Raw genomic sequence first — 16,614 nt, 5'->3', positions numbered from 1 at the left:
TTAAAAAGTGAGTGTAGACAAAGAAAAGTTCCATGACTAAATGCAAGAGCAAGCATTCCTAACATTTAGAGATCTGGGAATATAAAAGGAACCAGTAAGAGACAGAGCAGCCAGAGAGGGCTGCATGAGAAACAGTGTCCTCAGGAGAGTGCTGAGCTCCAGAGCACTGAGATGAAGGGAAGATTCTGACAAACGTTTGAGATACAATACACAGGGCATTACAGAAGGGGAGTTGGGGGAGGTGCGAGTTGAGCATCTGGTCTGGAAATTAGTGCTCATATGGTCTAGAGCATGCATAGACCACATGGGGAAGAGAGTCTCTTTATCCCCAGGGGGCCTGGTCTTCTTAGGATGATTAAACAGGGATGAAGAGAGTGATGAATTAATACAAATAATCTCCAAAGGCCATGATTTCCAAAGGTAATGGTTTTGATGAAACTGAGAGTGCTCAGGGACTAGGGAGGGAGGGGTGGATTTTTCCAGCAGCATACAGAGCTTTGAGGATTAAATGAGATAAAGTAAAGGACTAGAATAGGACCTTGGACATAATAAACATTCTGCATGTGTTAGCTATAGATTTCCATCCTTCCTGACTCCTTTATCATATATTCTCTTTAAAAAGTGGAATTCAGCAAAACTTGGTTCAAGGCCCCCTTCTCTCATACATACTTCACAGTCACTTTCTAGACAATTTCACCTCTGTCTGTAATAAAATGACCCTCTGAACGTATAAAATGTGTAGCTGCGGTCTAGGTTTCTCTTCTAAGCTCCAACCCGTAACACTTATTGGTATCTAAATATCAAGACTCAAAGGCATTTCAAATTATCCCAACAAAACTCATTATCTCTGCTCCCAAAAGCCTGGTTTCCTCCCCGTGATCACCATAATAGTTAAGGGACTACCACTCATCCATTAGTTGCAGAAATTAAGGCTCATCCTTGATATTCACTCTTACCTACCCCCATATGCAATCTATCATCAACTCCCAGGATTTTACTTGAGAGACAGCTTCTGAATTAATCTACTTCTCTGATTTTGCACCTGTTATCACCTACCACTTTCCAAGCTCCAGCATTCAAGATCTTCAGTCTGAATTGTGATAAGAGCCTCCAGCTTGTCTACAGACATTTTCTCTTACCAGCCTCTAAGCTTTTCTCCCATTGGCAGTCAACATTCCATTTTTAAAACACACACACACACACATATTTAAACACTCACTCACTCTCACACACAGTATCTGTCTCTGTGTCTGTCTCCCTCTCTCTCTCACTGAACCCTTCTCTTTTTCGTCTCCTCATTATGTTCTCATAAAAGGCACCCTAATACTTACAGGATAAAGACAATAGCCCTTTAAGTCCCTATCTGGCCTATCTGATTACATCTTCAGTTATACCCTGGACCACTCTCCCCTCACTGCCACACTGGCCTCTTCCTGGTCCTCTGCCACACTCTGACCTCTTTACCCTTGCTGCTCCTTTTGCCTAGAGGCTGCCTCATGCTCAAATCTCTGCCTCATTAACTCCTACTCATCCTATAGTTCACAATTAAATGTTTCTTCCTTAAGAAAGCTTTCTGGGCATCCCTCAGACCAGGTCATTCATCTCCTCTCCATTTCGTGTTATGCAAGTACTTTATTCTTTCATAGCAGTTATCTGTTTGTACCTAAAAACTTACTTGTGTGATTATATATAATGGCCTTCTTCCCTATTAGATGTTAAACTTCTTCAGGGCAAGGACTATACCTGATTTTGCTTACCCTTGTTTCCTTGGGGTCTACCACTGTGCTGAACACATAACTGGCACTAAGAAAGATCTATTAAATAATGAAGGAGAAAAGGGAGAAGGGGAAGCTAGGTTTATATGTCTTCGCAGTCTCTGTCATATTCATTATTCCTCTGCCATTTAAAGAATTCAGTCACTACCCAATAATCTCTGTCAAGCCATTAACCAGAATAAATATGTAAGCCTCACAGTCATGGCTCTAATCTAATACATTTAATAAAATATTTGACACATTCAAAATAAAGTCCTTGAATATTATTTAATGCATAATTTCAGCTTTCAGGGGATCTATAATAAGCCATTCTAAATAATTACCTATAATCTTTTCATACTTCTATATCCTCAAGTCACAGAAACAAAAGAAATAAAGGGAACAAGCCTTTGGCAGAATTTTTCACAAATTCTTTTAGAAAGAGTGCCTATTCTATTTTTTTAAGCCTTTAAAGAGAATTCTATAACTTCAATTAATGGCCCATTCAGGCAGCACTCTTCATCCTTAAAAACATTCATTAAGCAACTATTTTGAATCATAATAAGTGACTCGAGTAGATGTAGTTAGTCCACTTGAAAACTTGAGGTATAAGGAAAGCAAAAATGATAAAGGCTCAAAATTAAAGGACAAGTAAACAAAAACTAAACAAATACATGATGAAGGATACATACATAATTTATTCAGTAAATCAACTGTTGAGTGAATGATAAGAAAGTCAGAGTTGGAAATCACATGGTAACATCACAGATTTATATGGCCTGTCACAGGCTGACAATGTAAAGGGAAGTTATTTAAGAAGAGGATGAGCAGAGCAGAGACAGATACAGGACTGTCAGCAGAGTAAACCTGGGGTGTAGGCTGGAAAATGATGTAAGAGTCCAGAGCGAGGGGAGCACGTGGCATGGACATCTGGGAGGACACAGGGCTAAGGAGGGGGGACTAGAACACATGGAAGCAAAGTACAATGAGATAAACAATCTACTATGAAAAATGAGGTAAATAACCTCTGAGTCCTGGTCAGCAGTTGAGATGACTGAAGGTGACAGTGCCTAAAGTTTATAACACCTGACAGAGAAAGCAGCAGTGTGGCACCTAAGAGAAAAACCCAAGAACAGATTCCTGTATTTGTGAGAAATCCTCTACTCTTCTCAACAGAATTTCCTCTGCAGATTTTTAACTTTTGTGAATTGAACTACCCCCATGCATTAATATGTCCTCTTGCTAATGTCCTCCTGATTTCAGTCCCTCACCTCTAACCACACACAAAGCCTTCTCCATTACTCTTGCCCGGACAGCTGAACACTGCACCCAGCATGTTCTACAAACTGAAGCTAGGTGGAGTTGAAAAACACGCCTTGGATCATCACCTGCCTTTGAAATGCCTTCAAGGATTTCTCTACCTCAGTAATGCTCAGAGTGAGTCCAAGGACCCTTAAGAGTCCTTGAGACCCTCCAAGAGGTTCTGTGAGGTCAAAACTATTTCCCTAATAATACTAAGATGCTGTTTGTCTACTTCACTCTCATTCTCTCATGAGTGCACAGTGGGATCTTCCAGAGGCCAGATGACTGATATTATTGAAAAAGGCTGAATTACAGATGCAAACATGAGAATCTAACTATTAAACCAGACATTAAAGAGATCTGCAAAAACAAAAAAGCAATGAAAACCCTTCTTACAAAAGGTTTTAAAATTAAAACGTATGGGGGCTTCCCTGGTGGCACAGTGGTTAGGAATGCCTGCCAATGCAGGGAACACGGGGTCAAGCCCTGATCTGGGAAGATCCCACATGCCGTGGAGCTACTAAGCCCGTGCGCCACAACTACTGAGCCTGCGCTCTAGAGCCCACAAGCCACAACTACTGAAGCCCACACGCCTGGAGCCCGTGCCCCACAACAAGAGAAGCCACCGCAATGAGAAGCCTGCGCATCGCAACAAAGAGAAGCCCCCACTCACCGCAACTAGAGAAAGCCCGTGCACAGCAACAAAGACCCAACGCAACCAAAAATAAATAAATTAAATTAAAAAAAAAAATCCCCTTACCTATTCCTGAGGCTGGTGTGAAGGAGTGGATCTTATTAACAGTAGCAAAATCCAGGGATTGAAAATATCTGAAAGAAGACTGTCCTCCCTCCCAGATGAAAATTTCAACTGAATTCTGATCTCCTACAATAACAGAATAAAAGGCAAATCTGAAGGCAAAAGTTACAGAAAAAAATGACAAAATTACACAATAAAACTATAATAAAAATATTAAACTTAATTAAAGAAACAAATTTAGGACATTTCTCAGAATTCATTCAATTAAACAAAAATACAATTTAGTAGGAAACACTTTAAAATTCTTCTTGCATTTACCACATGAAGTATATATTGATACATGGTTTAGCCATTAATCATGATCTGATATCAAAAAAAGGAATAGTAACAAATGTTTTATTTTTCAGGAATGTTGCAATTTTACCTATGAAAGTCCTACTAAGCAGAAAAAAAGCATATTTCTTTTCAGAGAACATTTTTAAATGGTCTTATCGGGAGTTGCTTGGCACTATTTATTACCACTGCAAATTATCCATGGCATCCCAATTATAGCCATATAAAAAGTTACCTGTTTGTACCTGGGGTGTAAAATCTTCATAATTCTTTCTACTTTACCCACCCATCCCCAATTTTATTTTAATATCTTTAAAGTAGTGGTTTAGAACACCCACAGGTTATGGACATAACACTTAAAATGTTTTTCTTTTTTCCCAAAATCCATCTGTTAGCTGAAAATCAATACTTAGATCCATCAAGAAACATACTATGGATTAGCTAAAAAATTATTACAAGAGCATTTTCATATGAACATAAAATGATGGAAGATCATTTCAATAACAACTATGTGTGCATTGCAAACACTTTAGTCTTACCTGGAAAGACAGTTTTGGCAAAAATTAAGTAAATATCATCGCCTGAAGTCAAGGCTTCAACTTGTGTTGTTCCACTGATGGGAACTTCTTGAAAGTTAATAAACTCATTTCCAGACCACCTGAGTAAAAGGGAGTTTGACCTGGCATTAGCTTGGGAAATGGCTAAGAACATAGCACCTCCTCTGGTGAATGAGGCCATGCTCAGCACACCTCGGACCGGGAGTGTCTGATGCAACACAAAGCTTCCTCCGTTCCATCTGAAGACCTGCAGGGAATGTTCAGACACAAAACACTCATGACTAGGAATTCAGCACTTGTGAGAATTTAGCCAATATCACATGTTTACTCTCCTAGACCCCTTAATTTAGTTAGGAAGATACTTTCATAAATGAGAAAATATCAAAACTGATCCTCTCTCATTGTTCTCTCCCTCTTTTTATCTGTGTGTGTATGTGTGTGTGCCTGAGTACACAGACACAGAATGAAAGAGAAGTTATTTGAAAATAAATCAATTTCAAATATACATCTGGGCAGGGGTGGGTGACAGCAAGAGAAGGGGAAGCCAAAAATAGGAGAAAATTTATTTAAATATGAAAAATTCAGAGCGAGATAAGAAACTTTCTAATGCTGTATTATCATTACCCACTGCTCAAGCAATAGAATATAAAGAAAAACACCTAAACTTTTTAGTCCTGAAGGTGGCACTGCATACAAGGTTTCAGGTGAGTGTTCGTGTATTTTAAACTGAAAGAAAACCCTGAATCTACATGATTTCTTATGCCATCCGGTCAATTTCACAAAGGATTATATTTATTCAGTAAAAACTGGGAACTTATATAAGCCAAACATTATGTAAGAAGTTAGGAACAGAATCACTTCTTCCTTTATGGATCTTATTAACTACTAGGGAAAGGCAAACAATAAATACACCAATCATTAAATAAATGTATGACTACTAAACTGAGACAAGTACTCAACAATTAGGAAGGTATGATAGAGAATTATGAATGTCCTAGGAAATAAAATTAGAAAGAATGACATGATAAACTTTCTAAGGCAGAAAAAGTTTGTCATAACCTGAATGAAGACCGGTGCAGCTGGAATGCAGTTGACAGCAGTGGGGGAATGAAGATAATACTGGAGAGGTACCTTTCGTTAAGGTGCCCATATAATTTAACACAGGGATGCTTTAGAGAGTGAAAGAGACAATCTTAATCATTGTAGGACAACAGGCACAACCCAGCACTGCGCTGGGCAAATAAGAACATACGGTTATCCTATTTACAGTCCATATTAAATAATTCAGAAGTTATTCCAAACATAATTGGAAATCATTGAATAATTTCAAAATGAGGAGCAACATGAATTAATATTTTTAAAAGACTACTCCAGCTACTTGAAACATGGATCTGAGGAGATCAGAGAAGTTTGGAGACCAGCTAGGAGACTATTCTACTAGCACGGTGAGAAGTGATGGGGACCTGGATTAGGGAAGAAGAAGCAGAGATGGAAAGAAACATCTGTACTCAAAATAGTATCAGGAGATATAATCAAAAACACTTAATAATAAGTTAGATGGGAATGAATAATCAGCAGAAATCAAGAAAGATATCGACTTCCCTAGTGGCACAGTGGTTAAGAATCCGCCTGCCAATGGGCCTCCCTGGTGGCGCAAGTGGTTGAGAGTCCGCCTGCCGATGCAGGGGATACGGGTTCGTGCCCCGGTCTGGGAGGATCCCATATGCCGTGGAGTGGCTGGGCCCGTGAGCCATGGCCGCTGAGCCTGCGCGTCCGGAGCCTGTGCTCCGCAACGGGGGAGGCCACAACAGTGAGAGGCCCGCATACCGCAAAAAAAAAAAAAAAAAAAAAAAAAAAAGAATCCGCCTGGCAATACAGGGGACACGGGTTCGATCCCTAGTCCAGGAAGATCCCACATGCCGCGGAGCAACTAAGCCCATGCGCCGCAACTACTGAGCCTGTGCCCTAGAGCCCATGAGCCACAACTACTGAGTGCGCGTGCTGCAACTACTGAAGCCTGCACGCCCATAGCCCATGCTCCACGACAAGAGAAACCACTGCAATGAGAAGCCCATGCACCGCAACGAAGAGTAACCCCGGCTCACCTCAACTAGAGAAAGCCCGCGCGCAGCAACAAAGACCCAACGCAGCCAAAGATAAATAAATAAATATTTTTTTTAAAAGATACAACCCAGGACTCTATCTTGAGCAACTGCATTTATGAGGTTACTATTTCCCGAGATGAAAGCAAACACTTGAAACAAGTTTCACAGAGAAAATCTACAGTTTAGTTTGAGATATGTTAAATCTTAGATACCTAGAATATATTTAAGTGTACATGCCAACAGGCAGTTAGACACGAAATCTAGAATACACAGGAAAGGCTACTGATAAATTTGGAAGACAGCCTATAGTTGATATTTAAAGCCATAGGACTGATAAAAGTACTCAGAGTGAGTGAAGAGAAAGAAAAAAGAAATGTGAACCAAAACTGAACCTGAAAAACATCAAGATATCTAAGTTCAGAAAAGGGAGAAGGAAGTGGCATTGGAGACTGAGAAGGAGACACAGAAAGAAAGAATGAAAATCTGTGTGGTAGTTCAAAAATCAAGAGAAGAGACGGTTTAAATTTGAGGATGAGGTGACTGTCAAGTGCAGACGGGAAGCAATGCAAAATAATGACAGAAAAAAACACCCACTGTATTTGCAACCCAGCTGTCACTGGTGACCATGAAGAAGTTTGCAAAGCAAGTAGATAATTCTTTCAAGGTATCAATATAGAGGGGGGAAAAGAAATGAAGCAGGAAGAAAAGGGGGATAAGATCAGAAGAGAAATCACTTTTTAAGCTTGGAAATCCTGCATTTATGCTGACTGTAATAATCCTACAGAGAGAGAGAGATGCTAGTTATGCTGGCACTAGAGGGAATAACTGGCCCTTATGAAGGCAGGAAGGGAGCCTATGTAAGGCGCCTGTCTTTTATAGAAGAAACACTTCTGCCATTGTAACAGGAGGCAGAAATAAGACTGGTTTTCAAGACAGTTTCTGAATTTGGTGTTGGGAAGATGAGTAATCTCCTTTCTGGTAGCTTTCATTTCAACAAAGTCATGAGCTGAAAGTGAAGAGATGAGAAGCAGGTATGGGAATCTGAGGAGTGACGAAAATTATCAAATAAATATTATTAAGACACTGTGATATAGTTTACTAGAGAAATACGGGATTTCTGGAGTGACGTGTGTCCATCTGGCAATGTTAATCATGAATTTTTAGTGATACCATCTATCCAGTTGTGTGATTTTTCTCCATGTTTTCCAATGCAATTAAATTCTAATTAAATGTTCATGCTTATTATTATACTTGCTCTGGTTCTTGAAGACAATATAATATTCAAAACTCTATCATTTAAAAATTAACTATGACTAATCAATATCTATATTCTTTTTACTACTTTACCATAATCAAATTATGGTTTTCTTTTATACTAAACCTACAGACTACATCTTTGATGTGTTTCAATTATGGTATTAAAAAAATTCACTTTAAAAGAATCAAACCTGAGTTAATTCAGAATCATCACTTTGACTTGCAACAATTACATAATCTTGACTGTCTGAAGTAAAATATCTTACTTGAGAACTTTCTGAAATAGTGATTGTTTGTACCTGCAAGGAAGACAGAACAGTGAGAATAAAAATTTAAAGGAAAATTTAACTAAGAAAATTACAGTAATAGTCTGAGTAAATATTTGAAGTTCAAAACTTGAAAAATCATTCTGATCCCTAGGTATGCATATCCAGATGTCATTTCAAGAAAGACCAAAATATCCCTGGATTAAGACACCTTGCTAAAATGTGTATCAATTTGCCAAAAACCCCTTATCACATTAACATAGAACATACACTATCTTCTATTTAGCTCAATCTCATGAATCTGATTTTTCTTTTAAATAAAGCAATCTACAAAAAAAGTGAAGTGTTTTTTTACCAGGAATAATTTGAATCCAGATGTGAATGTATACACACTGTTAACAGAAGGCTTTTCTTCATTTCTTTCTTCATGAGTAATCACAAAGTAGGGGGAAAGACCCATATTAAAGCCCTCACAAGTTGTAGGATTTTCTATATGTAAATCCTAGGAAACAAGGAATAACAGTAATTCACAGAGCATCCAAAATCTATATGTACATTATAGTTTGTGTACCATAAAATAAGTGATGTTTACCTCAAGTGGAACAAAAATCCCTTGCCATCGGTAAACAGTAGAAGACAATTTTCTTAACATTATACCATATACTGAATCTTCCAAAGTAAAGAAACACCAGCCAGAAGCCGATGCATCCAAAAAACTTTGAAATATAGAAAATTTAACATCCATTCCCCCTGAAAAACATAAATCGTGATTTGCTTGTGTAAAATCCTCTCCAAACTTTATCTATTCTGTTTATTGTTTAAATAGTCAAACTAGTGAGTTTGTTACTAGAAGTGAAAATGCTTCCATGGTAAGTGTATGTGTATGAGAAAGACAGAGAAGAGACAAACTAGAGAACTTCAAAATAGATAGTAACTAAAAACATCAATACCCAAAGACAAGAAAAATTGTTAATACTGTGCTCTAAACCCACAAAGACTTTTCCAGGGTATATTTATAAATAAATACTGAATTTATACTTTAAAAGGAAATATGTTCAGTATGATTTTTATCAGCTTTCATAAAGATGATGAAAATATAACAGAGAAATTTAGAAATAATAAACACCTTTTATGGAAACATGCTAAATGATAGGTTTTTAAAACTTACACTATTAATTTGAAACTATCCCCATCCAATGATTTCCAACTTTACATGTTGTATATTTTAAGAATGCCAAAACAGATTCACCTACTACAAGTAGCTATCAAGTTTTATCAGCCTGCTATAACAGGTACATGTCCTAAAATTCTGTGCTACAATTAAACAAAGACAGAAACAAAATATTCCTGCCTAATGAAGAATACCTTTAAAACACCTTGTGTGTTCTATTATCATGACAGTTTCCCATAGAAAGTTAGTTCTTTTTAAACTTTAGTTAATGGTGTGAACACGATGCACCAAGAACAAATGTCGAAGTTGAAACCTAGGCTCCTTGTAAATTATTGATCATTTTTAGATGACCAGTTGATGAAGTCATAATGTCAGTGCCTTTTATGTACTATCCATTGGTGATATCCTTTCCTAGAAATCCAATATTTTAGATTCCTGCCTTGCCACCTTTTAAAGGCACACTACAGCTTTTGCCTTAAGAGTCTGAATGTTTTGCACTGAAGTCGACCACATGGTCAAATCCTCCTCTACCGTAATTCCGGAAGATGGTGAATTAAGAATAAACAATGCCTGCTGACATTTCAGAACCTCCAACACATACTCCCACAAGCACTTCCACAAAACACATGCAGAGCCCAAACTATAATGAGATAACTCTGAATTAGAAACCATAATCTTTCTTTTTTGGATCCCATCTCTTTCTGGCTTCCAGGCCATTGCCCCACTACTAATTATCCCTTCTTCTCTAAATACTCAGTCCTTCTCTACTTACCAGGCCTTTTCCATCAGCATTTACACATGCTTAGGTGTCTTCAAACTAAACAAATAAACAAAAACCCTGACTCCTACACTCCATCACTACTCTTACTAGATCCTACCCTTCTCAGCCAAACTTCTTTGAACTAGTTGTACATATTTGAGGCCTGCATTCTCTCACTTCCACTCAAAATGTTATTCGGTCCACATCCCTCTATACAAATAGCTCTTGTGATTTTATGTCTTCTATATTGCTAATGACAATGAGTTTTTTTTCAATTCTCATCTTACTGGACTTCTCACCAGCAATTGACAAGATTTACCACTCCTTTCTTCTTAAAATGCTCTTTCACTGCTGCCTGCAATCCTGCATTCCCCTGGGTTTCTCACCAGGTCTCTGAAGTCCCCTTCTCCTCTCCCTAGTCATTCAATTTGACTCAGTCTGAGTCCTCTTCTCTATCTTCGTCCTCGCTTTCCAGGTTTTTCCATCAACTTCCATGACTTTAAAAACAATATGCATGCTAAAGGTTCCCAAATTTGTCTCTCCAGCAGAGATCTTCTTTTGAGTCTAGAGAAATGTCTTCTAAAAAGTTAACTCAAATTCAAATATTTTACTCCCCTCAGCAAAGTAACACCTTGTTTCCATTAGGCACTCCCTTTCTTACTGAACGGCATGAATCTCCATCCAGCTGCACAAACTAGAAACCTAAGAGTCATCTCAGGTACCTTCTTCACATCCAGTCCATCACCCAGTCCAAGCTACCATCATCTGTTGCCCCTTTGTCTGTCTCCCTTCATCCTCTAATTTCTCCTGTGCCAATCCATTCTTTACCTGGCACCAAGAATGATACCTTCAGAGTGCAAATGTGATCAGACCACCCCACATCTATACATGGGAACCCTCCCTCATGCCTAGACCACTCAGAGACTTTCCATAACCCTAAGATAAAGACTAATGTATGTGATATATTCTTCCAAGTTCTTGAATGATCTAGTCTTATCTAGCTCTCCAAACTCAGCACTCCCCCTTATTTCTAAACCCAGTGCCCACTCTTCAGATCTTCACTTATACGCTCTAGACTTCTGCCTTGATAGCTTCCCGCTTTCTCTTCTATGTTCCTCCAACTCAAGTCTTTGCATAATCCCTACTCATCATTAAGTCTTAGTTCAAACAATGATTCCCCGCGGAAGCATTCCCTTATGTTCTCACAACACTTAGTACTTCACCTTTAAAACATTTATTATAGCTCAAACTACACATTGATTTTTACTTATTTATTTGTCTCCCCCTAAATTCTAAGTTCCGTGAGTTCAGTACCATGCCTGTCACAGGATAGGCACTCAATAAGTACCTGTGAATGCAGTAAAAGAATTAGATATCTGTTCTCCATTTTCAACAGATCTGTAAGACACCATTCATGGGGGAAAATGTAAATCTTATACATACAATCTTTCTTGGTTATAGAATTTTGTTTTTATAAGAAACTAAACGTACTCATGCCAAAGGCTGTTTCAGAAACTGTCTCCCACTCCACACTCACAGCTAAATCAATGCCATTAGTACGTGACACATTTAAATATACAGTCCTGTTGGCTTCTTCAGTGTCTATAGAGGTGGCTCTGAAAGAAACAAACAGTTGCAGAAAACAGAAAAAGCATGTAATTTCTACAGGTTAAATATCTGTATCACATTGCTAGTATATATTTAATACACTTAAATTTATGCAAGTCAAGGTGACATCCATCCACAAATTTTATACAGGAGGAAGGCTAGACTCTAGAGCTCAAAAATATTCATTTATGAAGACATTTAAAAAGCACTATTATCTGATACTATGATAGTAAGAAAATACTGAGGGTCAGTAACTTCAGTAACTTCACACTACATATTCTAAAATAAATAAAGCTTTGTCATTCTTAAGTTTCTTCTCACATAAACTAAAAACATTTTACAAAGAAAAAATGAATCGGGAAATTCTTGACATATTAATAAAACTAGATCTATTAGAATATTTCTAAGATATAAAAAAAACAAATATTTGTCAGTTTCCAGAGGGAATTTTTAAACTACAATCATGTTAATATATGTTTGAAGAGTCATTCATTTGGTTTGAGCAGCTAAATATAAGTTAAACTATTTCTTGCTTTTTATTATTACTGAAAACACAAAATAGTGCTTTTACCTGAAAGTGTGGATTCTGAGAAAATAAGAATTCTAATGACACCATTGTACAGCACATGATTAGGTTTTTGATGCTCCCTGTTATGAGAGGGCATATGGCCTCTCTCGATCTATCTGCTAGAGCTCATTTTAAAAGTCCCCATTATGAGAGTCAGAGATCAATTTTCTTCTGCATTTTCTTTACATCTAAAGTTATTTTCTACTTAGCTTCAGAAGTGACAATTTCCTTACAAATAAATTATACCTATTTGCAACTGCAGAGATACTGAATAGCCCCAAAGGGGCCTGGTTTTGCAAAACTGTTATCAGGGTTTGAACACGGGCCCCTAGTCTAGCACCTCCAGTCGGATTAAACAAGGTACAGACAAAATGCTCATCCATCTCTGGTTCCGTGTCCAATATGGCTGATATGTGTAGGGCCTGAAAACACAATCAAAAGATAAAGTTACTAGAATTCAGCAACACACATACAGAGTAATTTGCTAAACTTTTATGACAACAAAACAGTATTTTTGGAAAACAGTGCCTCTTTTTTATTTTAATACTGATCCTCATAAAGTAATAGCTACAACTGTTTCAAGTTACAACTTTCAAGTTTATCAACACTGTGACACAGTCTAACTGAAATGTCTAAAAATAAAATTTATGGCATTTGAAAACGTCACTGAGATTAAAAAATTAAATTTAGATCTTCATTTTTGCTACTTCTTTATCCTGCCCTGGCTATGTAACTGCATTAAGTCTCTTCCTAGCCTAGAATTCACTCTTAAAAAGCAGTTATAGCCACAGCAGGCACAAATCAGAAACAACCCACATGTTTATCAACAGAAGAATGGATAAACAAACAGTGGTCTATTCAATGAAATGCTACTGAGCAATAAAAAAAGAACCAACTACTCATGTGTGCAACCAAAAATGATGTTGACCAAAAGAAGTCAGACACAAAAAGAATACATACTGTATGGTTCTATTTATAAGAAGTTCAAGAATTAGCAAATGAGTCTTCAGTGACAGAAACCAGAAAGCACTTTCCTCTCGGGAGGGTAAGGGACAAGAAGGAAACTTCTGTGTGATGGTTTGTTTAATGTTTAATATACTAATCCAAGTGGTTGTTACACTGGTGTATACATATCTTTAAAGTCACTGAGCCATACGCTTAAGATTTTTATATTTTACTGTTTATACCTCAGAATAAAAACATGTGGAAAAAAAGATAATTATGTGGGTGAGAGAAAAATCGATTTAATCCAATTTGCTCTAAAATTTAATTTGCCTAATGAACCAAAAGGTCTTTAAACACAGTTTGAAAAAGTCTTTTAAGAAAAAAAACACAATAGAAATATATTAAATTTAAAATATACAAAAAATTAAATGAAATAAAATTTAAAACTTTTTTAAAAGGCATGTGAATGTAAAAAAATAGCAAATTCATAGAATACTTCAAATTTGAATTCTTTTTATCTGTATCAAGATGTAAGTGTCCTTGAATAAATCAATTAAAGGTTCTAAATTTCCAGAAACATGAAAAAATTAGACATGCAAATGAATATGAATTCAAAAATGTATTGAAGTTTATACAAACTGATCATAAATAAAATTAATAATTAGGTGGACTTTTTAGATGAAACAGTTTAAAGTATATTATTTTACAATTATACTTTATATAGCTGGCTTAAAAAATATCTTAAGCTAATATAATTAGTTATTTTAACCTTAAACTGTGTCTTAAAAATAAAATTTAGTAGCAGGAACAGAAAATTACTAATATACAGAAATAGAAGTTTCAGAAGGTAAACTTCTGCAACTATAGCTCACATTTATGATTAATCCCAAATCCAGCATTTTTCCCCCAATAAGCTATTCCTGTTTACATAGGATACCTGCTTCTCAAATAAGCAGTCTGAAGGAAGCAGTTGTATTTTGTTTAATGAAAATGTGCCAAAAGAATGACTGGCTATGGCTTAATGACTGCAATGAATGGCTTGCAGTTTCTTTTAGTTTATGATTTATAGACAATATAAAGTGAAATATGCCATTTAAATATACTTAACATTTAAAGCAACAATACGCATATTTTCTTTATTATTATTTATTATTACTCTATTAATGGAACAAATTTCTCTGGTTGCACTCTATATAAACAATACAGCACTAGAGCACTTTCACGTGGTAATCTAATCACGTCTTTACCTATCACCTAAGCTGGATTTTTTTTCTTTCTAGGATCTAGGGTGTTCCTCCAAGAGAAAATTATTTTGTAACTATTAATCATTCATTCTCAGTAAAGGTTCATCCTGTACCTTGAAACGAACACCTTCTTCTAAAACAATATAACCTTGGGAAGGAGTCAGATCTTTCGACTCCATTGAAGAATTCACTTCTGTCACAATGAACTGAACTGTCACAGTTCCAAACAGTCCCTGTGCAGGTTCCCGAACAATGTACAACACTGCCACACTCTCCTGGATGTACAGAGCTGTCGGTTCTCGTAGGAAAACGTGCTCACTGTTGTTAAATGCTAGAACTCCAGGGCCATCATCATTAGCAAGGACAGTAATTAAGGCTGTCAAATAAAAATATTAAAACAATAAATGAAAATAGAATGGGTTGTAAGTAGTGAGAAGCATGTGCATGTTTCATTGTAAGCCAGGCCAACTCTTTTCTAGATCATCTTAAAAACAAGAGAAATTTTAAAAGGCATCTAATGAAATTCCACATTCATTCATGATATAAATAAAAACACTCAGTAATCTTGAAATAAAAGACAGCTTCCTCAACCTGAGGAAGTGCTATGTCTCAGAAGCCAATAGAAAGTATTAAACTTAATGTTGAAACATTAGAAGGGTTGCCACTAAAAACAGAACAAGACAAGGACGCCTGTCATCACTGCTCCTATTCAGCATCGTCCTGGAGCTAATAGGCCGGTAACCGGTATAAAAGCAATGGAAAGGAAGAGCCAGCACTGTCACTATTTTCTAGACATCATGATTGTCTTCTTAGAAAAGGCAAGAGAAAAAAATTATTAGAACTATTATAAGAGTTTAAAATATAAGGTGAGGAACCTTCAGAAATCAAGAGCTTCTATTTTCTACCACCACTGCTAATAATGTTAATAATAATAGCCGAAACGACAACTAATACTACTGAGGACTTACAAATTGCTTCACCTATATTACTAACTCATTTAATTCTCACAATAACCCTATGGGGTTGATTATATTATCATTCTCATTTTAAGAACTGATGACTGAAGCACAGACAGGCAATCTGTGGAAACTCACAAGTTAGGATGTGGCAGTACTAGCACTCAAAGCTAGGAAGTCTGCTTTGGAGCATGCATTCAAAAAGATTATTGTAATACCTCGGTATATCAGGTATAACCATTTAAAAACATAATAAAAACGGACCTCATCCATAATAGCAACAATACCTAGGAATCAAAGTAAAAAAGCAAGACCTACATGAAAAAAATTGTAAAATGCTAATGTGTGACTGCGGCAGACGGCGTCAGTGCATCACCCATAGCTTGTGGCTCACTCAGGAGTGAAGGGGTGAAAAGGAGTTGTGTATAAGAAATCATCAATTACCTCTTATATTTTCCCCCAGCTCCAGTCCAGGAGAAGGATTTGTTAAAATCAGCTGAAATGCTTCATCTCCTTCCGGAATGTCATCATCAAGAATCATGATGTCAACATGTTTATACCTTTCTCCATTAGCAAAATGAAGAATCTGGTCAAAAAAGTAAAAGTAAGCAGTATTATATTTAAATACACTCTGAGTTTTTTTTAAATGTTTGGAAATAAATACAATATACTTTTGAATGTGAACTAACCTATTTACAGGATTTTTCCCTTACTTTTTCATGATCTTTTTTTATTTAAATTGACAATATTAAGTTTAAAAAGTAGAAGTTGTGGAGGAAGAAAGGAAACATTTGACTAAGCAGTAAAAGGCACAAAGAGACAAGATAAAAAACATTTTCAAACACTAAAGGTGTTTCGGTAAAGTAAAACAAAGAAACGGAAGAGTTAACATTTTCAGGAAGCGTAAGAAACACTCTGGAAAGGTCATCTAATGATATAAGTTGTTTAACACAATAATGTGTGTTCTCCAGTATCAAATATTGCAATAAGATAGTAAATTAATAAGAAGTGGGTATCAAATATTACAATAA

General features: G+C 36.5%; 1 protein-coding gene across 1 annotated transcript in view; it reads right to left on the bottom strand.

Moving 5' to 3' along the window:
- The window catches only part of ADGRV1 (adhesion G protein-coupled receptor V1), a 525,892-nt gene that overhangs the window by 395,522 nt on the left and 113,756 nt on the right, over positions 1 to 16,614 (bottom strand). Inside the window, exons 41-49 of the mRNA XM_060091810.1 lie at positions 16,028 to 16,169; positions 14,741 to 15,003; positions 12,685 to 12,860; positions 11,754 to 11,878; positions 8,924 to 9,081; positions 8,687 to 8,833; positions 8,257 to 8,364; positions 4,686 to 4,950; positions 3,817 to 3,939 (exon numbers count right to left, since the gene is read on the bottom strand). Coding sequence (XP_059947793.1) covers positions 3,817 to 3,939; positions 4,686 to 4,950; positions 8,257 to 8,364; positions 8,687 to 8,833; positions 8,924 to 9,081; positions 11,754 to 11,878; positions 12,685 to 12,860; positions 14,741 to 15,003; positions 16,028 to 16,169 — 1,507 coding nt within the window. The remainder of the gene's footprint in view (positions 1 to 3,816; positions 3,940 to 4,685; positions 4,951 to 8,256; positions 8,365 to 8,686; positions 8,834 to 8,923; positions 9,082 to 11,753; positions 11,879 to 12,684; positions 12,861 to 14,740; positions 15,004 to 16,027; positions 16,170 to 16,614) is intronic.

The sequence above is a fragment of the Mesoplodon densirostris genome, chromosome 3, assembly GCF_025265405.1.
Source record: "Mesoplodon densirostris isolate mMesDen1 chromosome 3, mMesDen1 primary haplotype, whole genome shotgun sequence".
Taxonomy (NCBI): domain Eukaryota; kingdom Metazoa; phylum Chordata; class Mammalia; order Artiodactyla; family Ziphiidae; genus Mesoplodon; species Mesoplodon densirostris.
The sequence above is the reverse complement of the archived record's forward strand: the minus strand, read 5'-3'. Positions and strand labels throughout refer to the sequence as shown.